This window comes from Thunnus maccoyii, chromosome 19, assembly GCF_910596095.1.
Source record: "Thunnus maccoyii chromosome 19, fThuMac1.1, whole genome shotgun sequence".
Lineage (NCBI taxonomy): Eukaryota > Metazoa > Chordata > Actinopteri > Scombriformes > Scombridae > Thunnus > Thunnus maccoyii.
In genome coordinates this window covers 4,258,729-4,282,909 of record NC_056551.1, presented here as the reverse complement: position 1 = coordinate 4,282,909, position 24,181 = coordinate 4,258,729, and the positions used below count along the sequence as shown (strand labels likewise).

The 24,181-nt window shown below is 37.8% G+C and overlaps 1 protein-coding gene across 1 annotated transcript in view; it reads right to left on the bottom strand.

Moving 5' to 3' along the window:
* atp8b1 (ATPase phospholipid transporting 8B1) overlaps positions 1-24,181 on the bottom strand; it is a 37,781-nt gene that overhangs the window by 10,620 nt on the left and 2,980 nt on the right. The window contains exons 2-16 of the mRNA XM_042395021.1: positions 13,598-13,779; positions 13,103-13,200; positions 10,018-10,131; positions 9,616-9,714; positions 8,809-8,870; positions 8,373-8,445; positions 7,683-7,753; positions 6,930-7,012; positions 5,511-5,669; positions 4,663-4,751; positions 4,183-4,373; positions 3,280-3,364; positions 2,207-2,330; positions 589-632; positions 202-358 (exon numbers count right to left, since the gene is read on the bottom strand). Coding sequence (XP_042250955.1) covers positions 202-358; positions 589-632; positions 2,207-2,330; positions 3,280-3,364; positions 4,183-4,373; positions 4,663-4,751; positions 5,511-5,669; positions 6,930-7,012; positions 7,683-7,753; positions 8,373-8,445; positions 8,809-8,870; positions 9,616-9,714; positions 10,018-10,131; positions 13,103-13,200; positions 13,598-13,760 — 1,612 coding nt within the window. The 5' untranslated portion in view covers positions 13,761-13,779. The remainder of the gene's footprint in view (positions 1-201; positions 359-588; positions 633-2,206; positions 2,331-3,279; positions 3,365-4,182; positions 4,374-4,662; positions 4,752-5,510; positions 5,670-6,929; positions 7,013-7,682; positions 7,754-8,372; positions 8,446-8,808; positions 8,871-9,615; positions 9,715-10,017; positions 10,132-13,102; positions 13,201-13,597; positions 13,780-24,181) is intronic.

Genomic DNA, 24,181 nt, shown 5'->3' with positions numbered 1-24,181 from the left:
AAAATAAATGCAATATAATATAAAAAACAACATAAAAAATATATTGCTTAATGCAGCTTTAAGGACAACTCCTCTTTAGGGCATGTTAGGGTTGATTGACAGGAGCTGCAGCCTATCACAGCCAAAGTGGTTGCTTCTTACTCGTCCCACCTTCGCTCCGAGGCTTCTTCCCCTTTGACCAAATTAAGATTTTAGGATTACCATCTTGGTTCTCCGCCATGACAGTGTGGCAGAGGGAGAGCAGTTTGAAGAACTCTGTAGCGTCTTTATCCTTCCTGGATCGAACATAGGCGACCAAGGAGTGATCCATGAATTGAAACTTTTTGTCAGCGTCCCGGTTCCAGCTCCAGTCCACCGGCTGACGGGAGACAGGAAAATGGTTTTGAAAACTACAAATGCAGATTATCATCCATCATATGCTTCAGTATTGTGCACTTAGTACTTCATTAGTATCTGAAAAACTGCTTTGTTGAACAATATTAACTTATAGTTTGGCTAATTCATATTTTCACTTGCAAATGAAGCATTCGATGATGCTCAAACTAATATCCAAACATTTCTTCTAATGTGAGTATTATGATGTTTTACCCTTCCTCTGTCCAGCTGCACTCCCTCGGCAGTTGTCGGGTCACCTGTGGAGAGGAGAGCATAAACTTGAAATGACAAAACCGCAGATTTTCAATACTATGATTGAATTCTGGGAATTATAACCCCGGCATTTCCTGGGATTTCTCTCCAAACACTTTTGGCATGAGACACCCACTTTCAGCCACTGTCTCAAGCTCTTACCCTGCCTAAACATAAACTTATGACTATGGAAAAAAAAAAAAAAACATCTGATCATCTAAAATGATTTTTATTCTACAGTTTTGTGGTTAAAATCTAATTTTATTTATGTAGAGAGGTCCTGGGAATCCAATGACATATTCCCAGGAATCATTTTATTAGTGATTATAATAATGATAATATCATTTAAATCATGGAAAATCCTTCAACCCTATAAAATGCAACAATGGATAACTGTAAAAACAAATAAGTTCATAGATTGCCATTATTAAGCAGACTACTAGAAATCTTGGTTTATTTTTTGATGCAGATCTCTGTTTTGATGACCAAGTGAAGAATACTGTCCATTCATGTTTTTGTTTTTTTTACCTAACTCATGAACATCTGATTTACAGTACATAAAGTCATACATGCTTTTATTTTTTTTTCCCACAGACATGCTGTCCCTGTTCTAGACAACTTCCACTGGCTACCTTTTATTTTAAAATTTTGCTGACTTTCGAGGCATTAATTGGCCTTACTCAAAATATACTGCATCACTTTTTATTGACTCCTTATATGCCTAGTTCTGCTGGTTATTCCCAGATCTCACCCAGAGTTGAACAAGGAAGTACAGTGCCTATTGAGATCAGACAGACCACAACTGTTAAATCACTTCCATAAATATTGTTTTATACTTTTGAGGATATTTATTTTTTCTTCAAGTTTCACAAGTCTTTATTTGCTATTTTATTTATTATATTTTTTATTTATTTATTTTAAGTTTATTTCCTCTCTACTTTAACATAACATTACATCACAGTTTGTAAAACAGTAAAATCATTTGCAAACATATGCTCTTTGTATCTTTTACAACCATTACTCAACAATCTGTTTGTTCTGCTCTTATCTATAGTCCCACTCCTTCCTGTAACAGCCAGCCAGTTTCCCTAAAGGGATCATTACAGGCCCATTTCTCATCTTTCTGATAACACACTAATGTCAGCAGGTGCAGGCAGGGAACATACAAACCCTATATTCACAGCATAAACTTGATGCATGTGTGTAACATCAACTTATGTTAAAAAACAGAATCCTGCATATCCAGGTGCACTGCAAAAAGACAGTTGTCATTGCAATAATGAGCACCAGGTGTCCCTCTCTCACTTTCAGATCTCCTTTCTTCCTTCTCTGTTTACCTACACAACTACACCTCCCTGGGTTTACTGTATCTTTCCATTCTTCCTTCTCAGGTTTAATTCACTGACACTGCTTGGGTTAGTGTGGGAATTCCCTTGAGCAAGGCCACATTTAGAGATCAATATCTCTGAGTCAAGCACCAATACTGCCAGCATTAGAGGCAGAGTTCTCACTGGTTCACCGCTTTTAAGGTCTTTTGAGGAATTAATTTATGTTGGATTGATATCAAGCTAGACAGTACCGTAGCTGCGTCCGGCGATGGTGCACTTCTTGAACTGCATGATGTTCTGTGTCAGAGTTCCCGTCTTGTCAGAGAAGATGTACTCGATCTGTCCGAGCTGCTCGTTCAGGGTGGTGGTTCGAGCCTGCACAAGGGTCAAGAATTGATTTAATGAGAGGTTTATCCAAATGATGCAGAGGGAAAAGGTAGCACTGCTGACCTGCTGCTGCTACAAGTCCTACTTTTTACTTGGAGTGCTGCAGTTTGGCTCTGTATTGTTTAGACAGGTAAACAAAACCTAAGTGTGAAGAGTCATTCTTGACCTTGGGAAAAGTAGTTTGACAAAATAATGGTCACTCAGGGTCCACTTAGTAGCTTTTTCTGAAAAAAGCTTTTTCTGAAAAGCTAGTAGGAGGACCTTGAGTAAAGATAATGTTGTCATAAAAGGTTTGGCTCTCTTAAGCAAGAAGTTACATTATTAGAAAATAGATTACTAAAACTGATTCATAATATTCAATTTCAATAGGAAGAAGAATAAGAAGAAGAAGAAGAAGAAGAAGAAGAAGAATTTTTTTAAAGATATACTGAATTTTTTTATTATTAATGTATGTTATGTGCAGTAAAAAATACATGAATATGAACTTTTACAATGATGACTCATACTCTCTTGCATAAATGATTAGTAAAGTTTCAGGAAAATAGAACATAAAACTAAGTATGTTAATTATCACTATATACTTAAAATCCATTCAACTAAAAATAAATAATTTGCAATATATTGTGCTACAGCCTACAGATGAAGCCACAGCTAGCCGAGTCCACTCAGAACATGTCTCTAATGTGTTATTTGCTGCTAACATGTTCATATCAATAAACACCTTTTTTGCTACTGTCCACAATTTTTTGTTACAGCACAACAGTTCAGGAAGATTATTATATAAACAATTTAAAAAAAAAGTTCTTATACATCAGAAAGTCTCACAGGAAAATAAAATAGTCCATGTGCAGGATGTGATGTGTTTGACATTTGGAATAAAGTCCGGATGAAATACCAGGAAGTTAAAACTGCAGTGATAAAAGCAGTGATAATGTACCTTAGCTGGCGTGTCTTTCTCTGCGAAATACATCTGCAGGTCCCAGTTGATGAACTTACTCTGGCCCAAACGAATCACCTCCACACTGAACACAAAACAGAAAAACAGAGATTTACACACTGGACTGTTGTCAGTTCAACAATTATTTCTAAATAATAAAATCTGAATGTGATTATCTGAGGTATCATCTTTTGTGTCTCTGCTAGTCTACATTGACATTCCTACTTTTCCCTCCTACATTGACAACATTATTGTCAAAATATATGCCTTGTCAGCAAAATGAAGAAATGTTCAGGACTTGACTCTGACTGGAGTCCACATCATGTGACTAGAGTCTACAATCCTTGTCAAAACTCAGTAAGTGTGGCCTGGAATCAATTGCTTTTCTTGCCAAGTAACAGACTGACACTCAGTGAAAAAGTGATGAGGACAGAGAGGAGTAAACAATAGTTCTGTCAGAATGTGGCCTCTATCTGATCTTCAGGCTACTGCTGCTCCATCTATATTTGTGTTGGTAATGTGAAGTTACAGTTTGCTCTTAGTAAAATCCTTAGAGAGAGAATGTGCTTTTTTTAAACAACTAGAAGAACAATACATTTAAGTACTTTTGGGTGCAATTTTATTACTATGAGGAGCCAGAGTCACAAATTGTCAAATCCTTTTCCATTTCCACTAAATTTAACAGCAAGCTAATGGCATTTTTGTGAAATTCATCTCGATAACTATCAAGTATTCGTTGATTACCATTAACCAGTCACACAATTGTATATAACGTGAATCTCCTCTCTGGATCTTTGCTGCCATGGTCATAAATGAAAACCGTTGTTTTTGGTGACATTAAGCAAAGTTACTCTCTGAAAGATTGTAGTTATCAGAGAGTAATAGCACAGTATATTTGCTAACCTGACATATAGTGAAATGGGCACCATGGTATTGAGGACGATGATGTATCCCCAGAAGCTGAGGAAGCCTCTGTAGGAGGCGTCCTGGTTTTTGCCGTCGTACAGATACCAGGCCTTGGAGCCGATCTCCTCGTACCAGAAGGTGTGACCGATGGCCAGACCTGCCGCCAACAGAATCAGCAGCACAAAGATCTACAGGGCAAACAGACACACAGGTACACAATGAGCAACTATTACAAAGACCAAGAAATATGAATAAAACAAAAAATCTATTTATGTAACTTGTTGTTTTAAAAAGTGAATTCATGGTCAGAAAGAGACAGCATGCAAGGTAAAATGCATCAAGTAGAATCCAACAGAGAAAAGTCTCTAGAACATGCAGCCACTAGGTCTAAATGATAACAGACGATAAAAGCAGCTAAATGATGAAACTGAACATTTGTACTGATGGTGATGAATGTCGCATCTGATTCAGACTTACAGTATAAACCATGTAGTTCATCAGCTCGTCAATTTTTGTCCTCTTGAACCTTGTCTTCCCGCCGTTCCTCATGATTTTGGTGTCGGCACCTTCAGGAAAATAAAACAGTGACATGTTGTTTTTATTTATCACTCATCACTCATAAATTATTCACAATCACCATCAAATGTAATTCGCTGCGACTGAACACTTAATGTGGATTGGGGCTGCAATTAATGATTATTTTAAATTTTCTCAACTAATCTATAAATCATTTAGTCTATGAAATGTTAGAAAATAGTGAAAAAATCTCAGGGTCCACAGTGATGTCTTCAAATGTTTTGTCCCACCAAGCGTCCAAAACACAAAGATATTTAATTTACTATGACATTAAACAAAGAAAAGCACCAAATCTTAGCAATGGAGAAGCTGGAACTAAATCATTTTTGGCACTTTTGCTCAAATTATTTAATTGATTATCAAACTGTTGCTGATTAATCTTCTGTTCATCAACAACTGATGAATGCACTAATCATTTCAGCGCAAATGTGGATTTTTTTCTTGCATTAGGAAAAAAACATCTGGACCAACAGACTACATTTAAAGGGTTATTTGATCCAATAATCGACTTTCAATCAAATTTGAAAATTATGTGCTATAATGTTTGTTTAAAAATAAAATTAATGTGATTACTTTGCTATCAACTAAATAAAAGCTCAACTTTACTTTGCACAACAAAAATGCTATATCCACATCTTCAGACTGCTCTGTCCAAAATTTCCTTTTCCCTCATTTTGAGTTCTGCTGTGATTTCCAATGAAGATCAGGAATGACATTGCCTCAATAGAAATGTGGTGGAGTGTTCATACCTGCAAAGATGACCACTCCGTGGGATTCCTCAGTGTTTCTGACCTTGCAGCCTCGGAGCAGCATGTTGTCCAGATCCAGAGGGTAGCGCTCCCTGTTCCAAAGCATCGTCCCTGTGAACTTGTCCAGACGGTTGTTTGGCTCCTCGCACTCGATCAAAGCTTTGGGGGAGACAAGAGGAGGGTTAGTCTGAACAAAAGACTAAAACTACTAAAATCAAGAGGGTTCATCCTCTGGGGAGCAAGAATTAGTTCAGTAAATGGAGATATCTTCATCTGGATCCAAGTGTTGGGCAGATTGACAATATCAGCGGTAAAACGACCAAAAACATGGACAAAAAAATAAATATTTTATCTGCAGGGTGAAAGGAATTAAGAAACAATCTTTTTCATAAATCCAACAGATAGAGAGCAACATTAGCATTCATTTGGAATTGTCTTTTCTGGCCACCTGATGAATTTAAGTCCAACGTGCGTGTTCCTTTTAACTGTTTTTTGGTCTCCAACAACTCCTGAAATACTCTCCTTTCTCTTTAGCTGCTGGATGTTCCACTATGTTCATCAGCTAGTAGCTAGCTTTGTCTGCTGGGCAGGAAGTGTACAGGGGGTTTATCAGAGCGTGTTTGGTGATAACAGTTGCTTTCTGCTACGACAGCACAGTTCAGAAGTTGAACAGTTGCAGTGAAGCTGTTCCTTCACCCATTGAAGGAACAAGAAGACAAGCACATTTTGAGTGGAGTAGATTTTACTATAAAAGTATTGATTTGAGTACCTTTAAGTTAGTTGAGAACTCATTGGAAAAACTACCCGTTCTAAATAAATACTGAAAAAGCACCCCTATTTTTTATTAAAAAACAAAAAATTAAACATAAAACCACCAGACATTGAGTAAAAACTTGCTTAAACTAAATCTAAAACTAAACAATGTACACTTATAGTATATCAAGAAGGATATAAACACAATAACACTACTTTTGAGAATCTCTTACATAAAATACACACTGCATATTGCAAACAGAAACAGACGTAATCTCAATTCTTATCTGTCTCTACTGTGCTTATCACTCTGTGTGTTTTAATGAAATTTCTATTTATTCATTGGTACTTAAACAAAAAAGTCCTGCTATTCCTTTTTCAGGTTGTGGTAGATGGAAAAAATGTAGATATGTTTAAAGATATTAATTAATTGTTATTATAATTATTCCTCTCAATTCACCAAGTATAATAACTTTAAGATGTATATTATATCTTCACAATAATTTCTATTCTAAATTTATTCCATTTTTATTCTTTCAATTTAAAATAAAAAATGAGCTTCTTGTTCTCAGTCAAATGTTTGAGTGACTAAAAGCTGTTTAAATCTGGTTTGTAGTTTTGATCCATGCAGTTGTTAAAATCTATATATTACACAGAGGTGTTTACCATTAAACTCAGCCAGCTGACGCTCCTCCTGCAGTCTCTCATCAGTCACTCTAAGTCCCATCTTAAACTTCAGGTTCGTCTCTCTGCAAAGGAAAAAGACAACATACACAAAGGACTGAAAACTAATCTCAGAGGAAGGCAGAATGACATTTAACCAGAGCTGGATTCAAATTCATAAAATTTGGATCAAGATGGATACAGTCTGGGAAAGGTCTAAAGTCTAATTTCTCTGCATGTTGTTGGGGATACCTAATAGCAAGCTTCCTTTATGAAAATGTATTGGTTTATAATGAATTACCTGGTGCAGTTTTCATGCTACAAAGCTCTGAAATACTGATGTCTGTGTTTTGTTACCATGTACTGGAAAATGTCCCATTAGAGACACCTGAGCAGGTCCGGTTGTATTGGTTTGTTTGATTTAAAGGCGTTTCTCACTCAGTCGCAGAATATAGGTCACACTGGCCATGGGGCCAAGCTTGGCGGAGGCTGTCCAGCAAAAGCTCTTTAAACATTTAGTCTTATCTTATCGGTGGGTAATTAGTTGACAGAGCACTTGAAAAAAACGACATATCAAACAAAAACTTATCGAAGAAAAGAATACTGCCCAAGTAGTCACCACGTAAAAATATACTGTATTGTGTGTTACTGAATATAACACTCTAATACTGGTATTACTGTTCAAAACTATGTGCATAACTGTGTTCTTTCTTACTTTTTCAATGACAGAGAAGTTAAATTTAAAAAGTGACTTACCCGTCGAGCTCGGCTGTTTCTACGTAGCACAGGCTGTTTGGGTTGGAGCTGGATAACAGGAGGATATCAGCCTGAAAAGAAATAATGTGAAATGTATCAAGAATTCTGAAGACTTAACACTCAAATCTGACTACACATCTGCTGTGTGTGTTCCTGTCGTTAAACATGCTGTTGTCACACCACTTGTCAAAATCTACCATCCCCACCTCATGTTTAAATTACCATTCCTGTCTCAAATCATGGAGAAAAACTGTTGCAAATCAGCTGATCTAATAACTACATTATACTAAGATTTTGTATGATTTTATATCTGACTGTACTAACAAAAGTACAGAAGTGGCTCATAAATATATTTCTGCGACCAAATGCAGGTAGTTAGTTTTAATCCAACTGGATCTTGGCAGAGTGCACCATCAAATGTAATTAAATCATGACAGGTGAGGTTCAGTGTCACTGTGTCTACATTTTAATGGTTCCAATTCTACATTTTAAAAATGTACCTTTTTGGTTAAAATACATGATTTTATCAATTCATCTCATCATATTGCTTATGGAGTGCCTCAAGGTTCAATTTGAGGTCCTAAACTTTTTAGGCACGCTAGTGTATGGCAATGTTGGTCACTTGGTCAGTCAGGTATACAGGCACTGTTACACAGTCCTGCAAAAATTAGGCAGGCTAAATCATCCTACCGGAATAAAGTCGTTTTTCCTCAGACGAACCACATCTCCGACCTGGACGTTCATCCACTTTGACTCTTGAAACCTGAAGCAGAGAAGATTTATCATCATCACTCACGTAATCATATACAAAAACAAAACAAAAAAAATGGCAACATTCACTTAAAAAGGACCAAACCTCACATAGAACACGAAACCTAACAGACATTTTATCCCTGTAGTTTTATAAGTTGTTCAAGCGTTTCATATTCCCAAATGCTTCATATCATCAGATTTTGGGGAACAAGAGTTACTGGTTCATCATTGGTTCAGTATTCAAATGTGTTGTCAAACAAGGACTTGAACTATTGCCATTTCTCAGAAACTGTAGGGGTCCATTTTTAAAGATGGTGGACATTTACATTAAATGCATAAATCAAAACTAATGGCAGGTTAACTTTGTTCTGACCTGCCATCCAGCAGGACCTCACACTTCCTGTTGTTGATCTCCTTGTCCATCCTGTGCCGGGCCTGAAACAAAAAAAGAAACCAATATTAAATACTTAATATCACATGGAAATACACTGTAGCTTTAATGTAGTCAAGATTTTTTGTTTGAGAAGTTGTGTTTTTTTCCATCCATCTTGGCATTAAATCAATAAGAAGTTGATGTCGCTGGCCAACAAAAGACAATCCATTGATTTACCCCCAACTCTAACAAGAACTAAAAAAAACCCTGAACAAACCTCACAACTAAATAAATATTTGTATTTTGGTCATGTTGAGGATCAGAATGACCTTTCTCAGGGATTGTACTGTAGAACTGCAACATTTGTTGATTAATCAATTGACAGAAAATTAATCAGCAAGTAATTTGATGTTCAACTAATCACGCAAAATGTCAAACATTAGCTGGATCTGGCTTCTCAATTGTGATGATTTGTATATTGAATATCTTTGGGGTTCTGGACTGTTTGTCAAATAAAAAAAACAAGCTATTTTTGTACATTTTTAACATTTATACACAAAACTACTAATTTGCGGATCAATAATGAAAATAATCATTAGTTGTAGCCCTACTCCAAATTAAGACTTGAGCAAGGCACTAAAAGATGAATCATACAAATTTTATATAGAAAGGCACTAAACCAATATTATTGGCCAATTATATCTTATCACAGATATATCCTATATATATATACTATGTTGGCCAATAAATAACAAGAAACATCAGTACAGAGTACAGTGTGTGCATTTCTAAAAGGAGAAGTCTTACAAGATCGTCCACCAGGTCTTTGATGGCAGTGACTCCCAGCACCACGACCAGAGGAATCAGTGTTGTGTACCAGGGCAGAGTGGAAATGTCTGGAATAACCTAAAAAACAAACATACATTTGATGGCATTTGTGGGTCCTTGTCTGGATATATTTTTAATCTACATGGCAAAAATCTCATTTTTGTGGTGGGATGTTTTCAGCCAACTTGCAATATTGAGGGTTATAGACCAGTACCAGAGGCACAATATACAGTACATTGATCCAAACATCAACAAAATTGGTATGTTAGGCTCAAAGTCTATTCTATTTTATAAAACACAAATGATACACACACAAACACTGAATTTTTGAGGCATCAGAGGACTGTAGACAGACGGTTGGTTAATTTTTTTTAGATGTACCTGTAAGATGAGCAGAGCCAAGAAGTAGAGGTTGGCAACTCTCCTAAACTGCTCGTACAGGTTGAGGGGGATGAAGGTGAGAAAGTTGTACTTGTATGTCTTGATGGCGTTTCCCTGCAGAGAACAAACATACAGCAGACAGAGTGATGAGCCAGTTAGTATTTTGTTCTTTGCCGTTAACTACAGAAAATATATTTCTCAAAGAAGGGCATTCCATCATTTTTACACATGAAAATCAGTTTACTGGCCAACGGGAGAACTGCTCAGCCTGTGAAAACAGTTGCATAATGATGTCTGGAGCTCTGGAGCTCCTTCTGAGGAGCCCTGATGATGTCATAGCAATGTCATCAGGGTTATCTTAGCTTGGGCTTAGAGACTAGAAATTTATACAAACTTTAGGTGTGGAGTTTGAATGAAATGGATGTTTTTGACCTTTGACCCATACTAAAAGACTAAACGTCGACCCCAATCATTTTTTCATTTTTGCAACCCAATTTCAAAATCAGTTCGGATTTTAAAACTCCCGTAGTCTGAGCCCAGCTTTAGGGTGAAATTGCTGCAGCTATCAGTCCAGTTATCGTGATGTCAGTACTGAGGCGGTGCTGTGTTTCAGCAGAAGAGCCTTCTGAGCTCTGTCCATTACAGACTGGTTTCCCCTTGGCAGCATAGTCTTCCCTGCTGAAGTGTCCCTGAGCAAGACACTGAAGCCCAACCAGGTCAAGGTCTGTTCTGAGAGTTTGATATCACTGATATTGGGTGATGAGGTCTGGCTTGCAGTTTGGGTTCCAGTTCATCCGAAAGGTGTTGGATGGGGTTGAGGTCTGGTTAAGTTCTTCCAAACCAAATAGGGAAAACCATTTCTTTATGGAGCTGGCTTTGTGTACGGGGGCATTGCCATGTAGAAACAGGAGAGGGTCTTCCCCAAACAGTTGCCACAGAGTTGGAAGAACACTTTTGTCTGAAATATCATTTAGTGCTGTAGCATTAACATTTTACTTCATTAGAACCGAGAGGCCAAGCCCAAACCATGACTCAAAAAGTAGTCAAAAGTGTGTGGACAGGGGTTAGGGTATTGCTTTACTGATATTCCTTCCCTACAACCAAAGGACTCATGAGAATACCTGGCTTCCAACTTAGCAGTCAGTGTCCTGGTTGACTGTGCAGGCAGAGGCCCAGTTTTTGGGGCTGGCAATAATAAGACAGAGGTGCATTTCATTACAGATAATCATCTGGTTCACCTGAAGGTCAAACAGGGATGGTCAAAAACATTCATCAGCTTATTAAAATATTTCTCTCCACCAATGTATGGTTAGATTTAGTACTCCAATGTGAAGAAGATAAATATTTTAGTTGTTGAAAACATGTTCTGGCTTCAGTCTGTCTGGGTCTTGATGTGTCTAATGTGTCTATTAGGGAGACACACTTCAGCTCAGCTGGACGATCAGGTTTCAGGCTCCACAAAGACTGACGACACAGAGCTTCAGACACAAAAACACTTCAGCAGCTGCTTAAAAAAACACTGTCACACCAGCAAGTTTCAGCAGTTTAAAGTTAGCTGGAGCTTTAAATTAAAGAAAGTAATCCAAATTATAGTTTTCCACAAGTAGAGAGAAGTAAGTTAACAAAAGGAACTGGATGATAAACCAAAAATTTACAGAAAACAAAGAAAACCAATAGTCTTTGCTAATTTGGGTATGAGAGCGCTCCCCTAAATCAAGTTCCACTCAGTCATCATTCGGTCATATCCTTCCACCTCATCTCCCTTTCATCTACATCTTCATTTAAAACAATAGAGCATACAAAGCAACAGTATTGTCAAAGCATAAATAGCATATTTAAAACTTGACCTTTCAGCAGATCAGGGAGCCTTCATGGAGTCAGAAATGGCTCAGCAGAAATAAAGATGAGACATCAGGAGGAAGCAAGAGACAGACACGAGGAAAACTACCAAATCAACATAGCAGGCTTCCTTGTTGCTGTTGTACATCATGTTCATTCATTAACCTGGTAATCATGTGAGAGAGAGAACTCAAAGCTTTACCAGTCATGCAAAAATATTTGCATTTTTACTACTACTACTTACTTTTCTTTGGGAATGATGTCAAATAATGTACTTAGACCTGGTTAAAGTCCCTCACAGAAATGTACAGCATGAGTTCAACTATTGCTTACGATTCCCATCTCACATATGATTTAGTTTGTTTAGTTAAAGTTAAATACATTTCTGTTAAAGTACAGAGTTATAACCGACATACATTTTGGTATATTTACATTTTGTTGTAAAAATGACACTAATAATGCTATAAAGATATTTTTCATACCATTGTTGACTTTTTTTGTTACGAGACAGCAAATGATTCTGTTTTCATGAGAAACTTCTCTTTTTGTAACATAACATCACTTTATCTTGTTATATCACAAAATTTTCTCATTACTTTAATCCCACTTTGTCATGGTTGCAGCAATACTCTGCTGCAACCTTGTGGTTTTGGGGTTTTTTATGGTGGTGGTGGGGGGCTCTCAGTTTTACACCTGTGCAGTACTCTACCAATGGTTGATCATTTTCCAAATCATCTATCATGTTCTGTCAGGTTGATGTGCTTCCCTTTGGGCAGTCATTAGTTTTAGTTGATTTCCAAGTTAATCTTGAAACTCTCTGAAGGTAGATACTCAATCACAATGAATAACAGGGTGCCTTTTTAAAAAAAAAAAAAATCAATGCTGCATTATCATGTGATAATGTAGTTGAAAGTAAGGACTGTTTTTAAACTCGGGATAAGACTTAGCATTTGCTTAGTGTTTGTCTTGCAGGTTTGAATTTTTACCAGCATGACTTGTCAATGCAATGCTTTTCTCCAGTCTCCAAATATCAGACTGAAGACAATAATCTCTGCCTGGGATGTCAGTTGGGTAAATACATGTACAGTTCAAGGGCTACGACATGCAAAACACCTACTTGTCCTGCTCTTTGTACAGGGTGTGCCAACCCTGCTCAGCTCTACAGTATATGCTCAGGGTTTAATTTCTACCGGGACCAACAAGGACAGGAGGATAAAGGCGAGTAAATAGCTTTATATGAACTTACAGAGTATTTGCTCTTCTTAAAGCACAAGAAGACTTTTTTCTGAAACTCTGGCAGGTGGTGGTAAGGTCGGTCATTGGCTTTCACCTTCCAGTTGATCTCTGAAAAATAAAGTGTTAAACATAAAATAAACAGTTTCTTTAACATAAATTTAACATGTAAACTACTGAATAAAAAATGGTTTTGCGATTTATTTAAGTTATGCTCAATAAACAATGTAAATCAGTCAGCTTTTGGAGCTGTTCGAAGATATATTTAGCCTCTTTAGACGGCGCTTGGCTAACAGTTTCCCCTTGCTTCCAGTCTTTGTGCTAAGACTAAAACACATTTTGGACCTCTCCCTGTGCTGGACGCACAGAAATGAAATGGACATCCATGTTTTATCGTGTCTGTAAGAACAATGGTCTGACAAAAGGGATTTCCTAAAATATAGCTGAGGTTAGAATAAATAAAACTGAAATAAAGTTATTATCATTAGAAATCTCTGTAGTGCCTCACCGCTGGCTCTAGCGTCCACTGGGGGGTGCAAGGCTCCTGGTGACCCCTCTGCTTCCCCGTCACTGCTCTGTGCCAATTCGTCATCCGTCTCGTCGTCACTGTACGGCATGACCTCATCGTCAGGCCGCATGGAAGCCTGGGAGTCTACCCGCGGCCGACTCATCTTAACACCTCAGGTATCTCTGAGAAAGAAGAAGAGATTCAGTCGATCAATAAATGTAATATGAAATAATTCATATCCTCACAAGCGTTTTTGACAATTTTTGTAACAAATGTTTGGACGGTTTGATGGCAAAGATTAAACAAATGTATCAACCTCAGGCCTCAGATGCTCAATGATGGAAAAAGAGTGAGGAAATGCTGATAAAGATAAAAGACAGGAGGAAGAAGATCATTTCTAACAGCTTATGAATCTCATAAGCTCATGTCTGCTTCAGAAATGTTAAATTATTTTACAGCATTTAAATTTTAGAAGAAATTCATGTCACAACAACAGAACACCCACCTCGATCTGTTGAGTCATTCCAACCATCAATACTCAGTGAACAGATGCAGAAATAAAGAGCTGCAGTTCAGGTTTACTTTCTTATTTAACAGGCTGGTTTCTGCTAAATCCCCTGATGTAATGTGACGAGTGTGTGATGATGTTGCAATGTGTGTTTGGGTGTCCTGTAATCAATGAATATCTATAAATATGCGACTGAGGAATGTGACTACACCCTCTTGTGCGTTGTCATTGTGTACTCAGGACTCATTACAGTTCAGTGTGTTTACATGAGTTTTATTCAGCTGATTTGCTGTCTGTAGCAGTAACATGACACAAGACATGTTAGCATGAACAGGAAACCAGGTGTTTTGTTTCAGGTTAAAGGACTGAGAAAAAACCCAGTTAACACTAGTACATGAGATGGCGAGACCTCATGACCATGTAACCTGTGATCAGGTTTGTCAAAGTTTTAGTTTCTGGGAAAGTGTGACTGGAAGAGCAGGATGAAGCACCATGAAAATAAAGACCACAATTCAGGATTTGTAAGCAGTCATTCAAAACATGTAGAAATGGACAGAAAAAAATCTAGAAGAAAGGCAGAATTTGGCTTTTTAAAGGGTGATATTCTATATTTTTGTGATTATATGATTATATTTGTGACTATATTTTATTGTCAACAAATCCTATGAAAAGATCAAAACCAACAATTAATTCATCCTACTAACAAGAATTATGTATTCCTTCATTACTATGAACAGACAGTGTTGTTTATTTTGACTTAAGTCAACACATTCCAGTAGGGCTGTAGTCTCTTGGTTGACTGGTCGATTAGTTGGTCAATATGCTCTTGTTCGACTAAATTCTTATTGGTCGTGCTACATCAATAGCTTTCCAGGATTAATCCATTATTTCCTGTGGCGGTAGGAACAAACTAACAAACTACCTGGTAAAAAATGAGGGTGTATTCAAAACAGCCCCGTTGTTTTCACAACTTTGAACGCGGCCAACCTAATGGAGACTGCTGGGTCTAACTGTACTCAACGTTTACTGAGTGTTTACTGAATCAGTGTTTCTCCTATAATTATAACAACGAGAACCCCTGCCAGGCCAAAAAAACATTTTTAATGTCAAAAATAATGCCAAATAGCCATTCATTAGGAAATCAATAGCGTTTGGAAGCCTCTGTGCAGTGCTGTTCCAATACGTGAGTCAACCTCTGTGTTGTTGTCTGGGAAACTGTCGGTAGCGTAACTCCGTTAAGGAATACGGGATTGCGTAATATGTTTGTGAAGCGGGTGGGGAAAGAGCGATCGGCAGAAAAATGACAGTGAATGTGAGCGGAGCAGAGGAGAGGAAAAGGTTAGCAGTAAGTTGTCGGTCTTGCAGTAAATGAACAGTACAAACTACAGTGTGTCAGTTAATAAATGCTGCAATTTGTCAAGACCCCCAAGTGCTGGAAAAGTAAAGGGGGTTAGCTCCAAAGTTAGCAACAATGGGTTAGCCTAACCTGAAGACATTAAACAGAGAAATAGAGAACGGAGAACTGTGTGGCTGCTGAATTCACAGTTCACTCTGTCCCGTAACATCGAATAATAACAAATTTCCATAAATTGTGAGTTGACTAAGACATTGACAACAGATCAGTTGGGTTGGTTGGCAGCTGTGATTCACATTATTTTGTCCATTTTGAAATGTAGGCGTTTAATATACAAGTCAGGTTAAATAGTGTCTGTTTTGCAGATATAAATGACTGACTTGATGATTTTTGATGTCCGCCTCGACCAACAATGTAATGAACCCACTTTCTCATGGGAAATCCCCGCGACATCCGCCTAACTGTTCCTGGTTAGCGGGTGCCAAGTTTGGACTGGCACTGACAGGCTGCTGAATGTTTAATGATGTAAAGGAGTCCATTAGCACAGCTGATAAGATTCATTAGCCCGGTTTCCAAGAATAAACACGCTAAAAAGCACTGAATGGGGCCAGACAGGAACCATGGCAGGATTCAAATTTGTGAAGTGTAGTGTTTAAATGGAAAGAAGGGGTCCTTCATGCAAACTGATATTTCTATTACTGGAGTTAACGAAATCTTTTTCCCTTCCAGATCAGTTTGAGATTCATCACTGTTCAGTTTTTAAGTTTTCTTGCTTAGTAGACTTTATATTTTTTCTTAAAAATGCCATGTTTATTACCTAGATACAGGACCATGAGAGGCAGAACTTTACACAGTCTCTTTACAACAGTCTTTGAGTACTCCGAACTGATTTTATTTTTATATCATCTTTTTCTGTGTGTATTTTTAATTGTATTTCTTTATCTACCTTTGCATGCATTTGACTGGCCAATGCACTGGATTGCGACTAAAATGTTTCACCACAGTGGTCTCAAAGGATGTGCTCTAAAACCCAGACCATCACAGTGCTGGTTTGAGCTGTTTGGCGTTAATTCCACTCAATTTCTGTTCATCACTTATGCCAACAATACATAGACATACGACCATACAGACTAAACATATTTTTTATGGCTCGTCATGGATAAATTCAACTGAAAAAGGTACTTTAATTTCTGTTGGCAGAGAAATTTGAGTTCACCATGGCATCTCCACCAGCTGCTGGACATACAGTGCCAAGCCTGCTGCCTGATCAGCTGCATACATTCCATCCTAACAGGTTTTTCAACCTTTGCCACTACTGAAGTAGTACGTCAGCACGGCAAATGACTGAAGGGGCAGATGTCAGTCTGAACAGGAACTCTATGGATAAAAGGCTCATTTTGTTTGAATGTGTGTGTGTGTGTGTGTGTGTGTGTGTGTGTGTGTGTTTGTGTGCATCTGTCTCGCTGACAGTATTTCGCAACATTAATGAACAGTTGCAGGTAAGTTTCCATCAGTGGTTTCATGCTATATCTTACAGTGACACAGAAACATGCTTAACACTCCACTACTTCAACAAGTGTTAGAAACAACACACTGTGTCCATGTTATCTTACAGTTAATGCACAATACAATTTAAACACCACATTCTTGCATTTTGTTGCCATTTTTTTATTTGTTTGGAATCTTTGGAATATCACTGTTGTCAACAAGTTGCATCTGTCTAGACTGATGAAGACATGACGCGTGTTATCCTCTAACTATCAATGTCAACTGCAAAATATCACTACTCAAATATATGCTAACTCTTTGATAATAAAAGGAATAAAGGATAAATTCCAAACATTTTTGCATATGTTGAAAAAAAGAAAAGGAATCATGGGCGTGATCAGATGTTGTTGTTCTTCTACAGGATGGGAGTGTTTAGGGCAGGTTTGGCAAGGCAAGGCATGAATAACCACCAGTAGTGGTGTTTTCTGCTCACTCATGCAACATCATCAGGTTTATTCAGGCTCTTCCTCCTTGCCCAAATGAGGAATTCCTGGCTTCAGAAACAAACAAATAACACTTTACCACAGCAAGAACAGCCCACAACCTGCTGTTTCACCTAAGCTGAACTTTTAAGAGCCTTGTGAGACTCTGATATTAGTGTATTTCTTGTGTTTCCACTGTATTTTACAAACAGGGAAGTTTCAGATATATGCCATTAAAGAAGTGATAGCGGGGCTGAATACTTCATTTTTATGAGATATTGGGTAGGCGAGGGAAGCAAGCAGTGTGGGACAACAACAGGAGAAGTGGTGCTGATATTCCTGTTGATTGTCTTAAATTGTTCTGTTAATGGAGAATCCAGGGTAGAGGTGTGGCCTCCACAAGCTGGTTGGACATTCAGTGCATTTAACCACTTTGCAGTTTATGAGTGTTGTGATCATTAAAGGGGACATATTATGCTTTTTGTGTTTTTTTGTTATTTATATACAGTTACGATGTCAGATATCTATGTTAAACATGGTCAAAGTTCCAAAACATGAGGTTAACGCATATAGAAATGCTCCCTGTACATCAAAAGTCATGGCTTAAACCAGCTTAACAAGACTAGCAATCTCACCAAGCATTCAGTGCCATTATGCAATTAATTACTAGGTAGATTAACACACAATGCTGCAAATACATCTTGGTCAGTACTTACAAAGATTGGAGGTCCAATTCCATAGATGTAAGGTAACAATACAGTCAAACTCCAGGCTTCAAAAATGTCCCCTCTGAAACCTGAAGTATGGCCAAATGTTTTTTACTAGGTTCAACTGGGATCTATTTATTTAGCCACCTTGAACTACGGTCGAGTTCAAATCAAATCTGAGCAGAACAACCGATAAAACCAGACCAGTGGATGCTCCTCTACACAGTTTTAAAGGACTAGTGTGTAGGATTTAGTGGCATCTAGCGGTGAGGTTGCTATTGCAATCAACTGAATACCCCTCCCATTCCACTCCCCCTCCCCTTCCAAGTGTGTAGGAGAACCTATGGTGGCTGTGAAAGGCCCTCTCTAGAGCCAGTGTTTGGTTTATCCATTCTGGGCTACTGTAGAAATATTGCGGTGCAACATGGCAGCCTCAGTGGAAGGGGACCGGCTCTCTATGTAGATATGAAAGGCTAATTCTAAGGCAATGAAAATAACAATTCTTATTTTCATAGGATTATACACTAATTGAAACATACTTATGAATATTATATTCCATTTCTGCACAGTCTGTTCCATTAGATGCCACTAAATTCTACACACAGCACCTTTAAAGCAAACACTGCATCCAAAGGAACTGTGTTGTAATGAATGAGCTCTGCCTGGTCATACAAGTCTGCACATGCAAACTGAGTGGGTGGGGGGTGGGGGCAAAGAGTTTGAAAGACAGGATGGAATGAATGAGAGAAGGAATGAAACTTGGAGTGGAGAGTAAATAAGATGACTCAATCAAATAAGTCAACTCTCAGTAGGTAATTTAAATAAGTATTACAGGTATAATTCTACAATTCTACACCACAAATGATGTTTTCCTGTGTTTTTGGTTTGATTATTCTTGATGACAGTTCAGATGGAAATTAACTGTCTTTGAAACATATTTTCGACAGAAAAATGAACTTAAAAAAAAGCACAAAACTAAGTTTCTCCCCAAAGAAAGAACCTATCCAAATTTCCAATACTAACAGTAGTTGTCTTGACAGGAGTCCAGAAGGAGTGTTTTTAAAAGGGTTTCTGTCAGGATTTTCAGTTTGAGTCAAGATGGAAAAAAGATTAAATATCTTCATAAAGAGATAAATGTTACTACAAAGTGTGTCTTTTGTCATCCAAACTGCCATCATTATCAAGGTAAAAAACGTGCCACACCAAAGGAATATACAACAAAAGCACAAAAGCCCTGAGTCATGCCCGCACACTGCTTTAGAAACCTGTCATCACAGAAGGCATGCACGCTATTAATATAACTTCTTCCTTGACTGTGAAAAAGACGAAAGTCGAAAGTGCCTATCATTTTTGCAGTGGACTAACTAGAAACCTAAGACCTTCATGCTGCATGCCTCAATACACAACAAGACATTGTGTCCCATCTTTCTTCATCGCAATTATTAGATGCTTTGTATCGTCACACCCCAATCGCTTAAGATTAGTCATTAATTGGATGATGCAGTTGTCTAGGGAGAAAACTGCATTTTTTTTTGAAGTTTCAGAGCTCCTGTGTACCAGAGAAGCTGCTGTTTAGAGTTTAGATTCACTTTTAGGTTTCTATTTAGACCTTCAGTTAACAGACAGCAGTATCACCGTTTTCTGATTTGCTCTCTCTTTTGCTGTGCTGCCGGAACATTAATCCATCACAACGTTCATCTACTGACAATACATCCCCAAAACATCTTGCAGCTGCTTGATATTAAAAGTTTTCCAACTGCAACCTGCTTTAGGGGCTTTTATTATGAAGCGGTCACAGGAAACACCGCTTCAAGTCACCACAGTTAACATCTGCCAACTGTAGGCCGAATTAAAAGAATATACCTACACACGTAGAAAAAGCACCAAGATACTGCTCCATCTGTGCACACAGAAATTCTGGGCCAAGCATTAATTCTGAAGAAACAGAGGCTCTTCAGTTGTAGGAAGTTTGCAGAAATCCATTCTCTCACAGCTGCTAGACATACCAGATAGGACAGATCAGAAAGATTATTGGGCTTTACAGGGAGATATAACCGCATATGTGAATGTAACAATTCAATGCAACACCATTTTTTACATAGTGTAGCCAAGGAGACGCACATATAGAAAAAACAGTAATGGTCCTAAAACTGAACCCTGAAGGACTCCGCATGTTGTAGGTGCTACAGAGGAAACATCAACTGAAAGAAAAAAAACCCTGTGAAAACCACTGTTGTGCCAGTTATACCAACCCAGACATACCAACCCACTGCTTATCAAGATTTAAGGATCTACAGTATATAAAATGTTTTGTCCTTTGTTATTTCCGTGTATTGAGGGAGAATAGCAAACGAAATTGAACAAAAACATCAGTCAAATCTAAAATATGAAGACATCTATTAATGGCATGTCAAGAGAAACATGCATGGAAAGAAGCAGTTGATATTTTAAATAAAGTTATTTTATTGAATTTCAGCTTGGCTTATTGTCTAGCTGTTTCCCTAAAATTATTAAATGTTTGATAAAAATCAATTCTGTATACATAGGAGTGGGGGAGGATGGATATTTTCTCATGCTTTGCAATGAAAGAATACATTTGAGAAGCACTGTTATTAGCAGTAAACAATAATAGACAAAAGAAACTGCAGCCTCAAGTGAACTGAGGATATTAAAGAGGAAAGACTGTCTAAGTTTTCAATTGAAGTGGTAAATTAATTGCAATTTTTGCAACACTGCCTAATAGACACATGACCTGTTGACAGACATCAGTTCACTTCTCATCAGGCAGCATGAGCATAAACAAACTACATAAATAAATATATTTTTCCACTTTCAGATGAAGAAAAAACACGTTGACATCAACCAAGCCTGGAAACAGCCTCATCAAAAAGAAGAAATTCATCCATTTTCCTCCTCAATACTCGCTGCTCCACCAAAAAACGACCAATTGGAGGCTCAGCAGCAATAGCAATGTGTTGATTGCCCGTGTCAGAAAACAGGTTTTGGTGTCTGCCCCTGGGTGTCACTATAGCAACAACAAAGAGGGAGGAGGGGGGAGGGGTTCACGGAGTAGGACAGAGGAGAGCATACGTACCTGAGCAACGACAGTGAAACCTGAGAGGGGAGGGGGTCAGCTCTTGCTCAGACAGCTGGGTTGAGGAGGAGGATTTAGAAAAATGAAACAAAAAGCAAGGAGACTTTCTTTCTCTACTTGTGAACAAAACACTGAAAACCACATCATTGATCTGTAGGTGTTCATTTCTTTTTCTCCCTATGTAACTGACTCCTACAGTTTCAGGCTCTAGCGCTCTGACAAATTGACTGAGAATGTATTTTGAGTTCTTTGATGAGGTTTATCTTTCTATAATTCTTTTAAAGAGGAGGAAGAAAAGGAGTTTTCATTTTGATTTTTGGACTACTTGGGAGCAGTGGGAACAAATTGTGAGCACAACACTGACATATCAGCACCTTTTAAGTTGATAAGTTGAACCTGTTAGCAAACATTTGCCTACTTATACTTCTGATAGTTACAGAGCAACGCTATCATTCATTTGGAGTCGTTTTTCTGTCCACCTAATGAAAGTAAGCCCAATATTCACTCTCTTTTAGCTGTTTTTGCTCTCTACCAACTCCTGAGGGAAATATCTGGCACTTTAACTGCTAATTGTTCCACTATGTTCACCAGCTAGTCTACAGCTAACCATGTCAGTTTGTCGTTTGGTGCTGAGCAAGTAGTGTACAATGGGTTTTTAAGAGTTTTTTCTTTTAAAAACAGCTGCCTGTTGCAGCCAGAAACGTTACAGAATGCTAAGAGTGAACCAAAACAGTGAAGTTGCAGCCGGACAGCTAAACAATGAGCTGAAACTCACTATAAAGCCAAGGAGAGCTGCAGAGCTGCTGATAATTCTCTGTAGGTTCATCACTACGAGCCACGCACAACACATTGTCATTTGATCCACTGTTATTGTAAAAATATTGATTGTAGATACTTTAAGGGGACAGGTCTGTGACAAAAACGTATGACCATATGTTTAAATTTCATTTAACCAACAGATGAAATGACATTAAATTTTGCAAGAATGTTTCTGTCAATTTGAATACCAACATTAAAGTTTACTGTAAATCTCTCTCTTGCAGACTCCTCCAATAACAATACAAACTACCTTATTGTTATTGAATGCAAATAGATTGAATGGCCATTACAGAAAAACAGCCAGTACCAACACAGTGGATTGCTTCTGATATTTATCTACAGCAGGTGGTATGTGTGGTATATGTAGGTTTGGGGAAGGCCTTTATCTTCAGTACATGACCACAAAAGCTCACAGACATAAAAGTCACCAGAGGGTCCCCAAAGGCAATTTTGTAGGAAACAGTGGCAGACTTTGGTTAGGATACCTGAGAAATTCGTGTGTTCTGACAATTCCCGTCAAACAGGGAATAAGAGAGAGGGATAAGAGAATTTGTCAGAGTTATTAGAAAAAAAGACACTCAATTCAATATGCTCTGTACCAATGATAAGATGACATTTGCAGATGGAAAAAAAGTAACAGGAAATTTACAAATTTAAGCAAATTATATTGAACCAGTACAGTCCAGGACAAAAAGATTTTTGTACTGAACCTGTTTTATAAATGGCCACAAGACTGATCTACTGGGTTGCGATCCACCAAATCTAATCAGTTATTTCTTGGATGTTGGACAAACCAAATTTCATCAAAATCTTTGAGGTACTTTTTTTAGATTCCCTGGTGACAATCTTACAAATATTTAAGACTTCCTGGAGTGAGCAGGTCCTGTAGCAAGAGCTGGTAAGTCTAAGTTTAACCATGAAAGATATTTTACTTATTCATTATCAGGATTAGTTCCTGATGTGACGGAGGTCTGTCTGGACTGCAGTTGAGGGAATTTAAAGTATTTGTGTCTGCGACTGACCGTCCAGGCTGGGCGAGAACAGACACTGCATTATCAGTCAGATTAAAGCAGAGTCGGGTTTCTGCAGCACCTGAGGGGAATCTGTTTGAGCCGGTGTGTGTAATAAACAGGCGAAAAACAAAAAGGAACAATGGATGCCTGTTTTTTGCTGGATTCCCACTTAATACAGTGACTCTGCACACACAGCAGAACAAACCACAAACTATCTACCACCCTCCTCTTTTATTTACCGACATCTACCAGTCATGGCTTTTTAAGTGATAATAATTATATACACGTAAATAAGTGTAAAAGCACCAGGCTGTGTTCAGTTTGATATGAAAACTATGTCCAAAAAAATCCTGATCATTCATTTCAGTGAGGTCACTGCATGAGTACATTAGGGGCTGAACTTTTCTCACAAATAATACTGCGTCTGGTAAACCTTAAACGTCATACAGATGATTTTTTACTCAAATTGAACATCCTGGATCATATTTAATCTTTTTTTCACCTGTTCCTGAATCTTAGGGACTTTCCATAAATATATCAATATGTTCATGTGGGTGAACTGAACGTGAGTTGAGGAGTATGTCACGTAATTATAAAATATGACACTGCTGTTGTTAAGGCTGTGTAAGACATATTGTATACTATAACATTATCATCACCAGTCAGAGCGTGTGCCAATAAACTATTTTAGAAAGTTACAGATAAACACTCAACACACACCTCATATTTAAAATGTTCAGTTTGCACAAAAACTGACACTAAGTATGTTAATCTTATACTATCCTGATTATTAACGGACTGATTTTGTATTTACTAACAACACAGCAGGTGATGTGTGAATTGGTTAGCCTATAAAATGTCAGAAATATCAACTTACATCGTGGTTAACAGAAAACACAAATCCTCACATGGAGAATATGGACATATGCTTGATAAATAGAATAAACAATTATCAAAATCATTTAATTGTATGCCAATCAACTTATTAATGAATCTACTAATCAGTACAAGTAAATATAGAAGCATCGTCACCTTCACTCAAATGCTATGCGTGTGCGTGTGTCTGTGTGTGTGTGTGTTCGCTGTTATTGGAGCTTAATGAAGGATAATGAGTCGAGA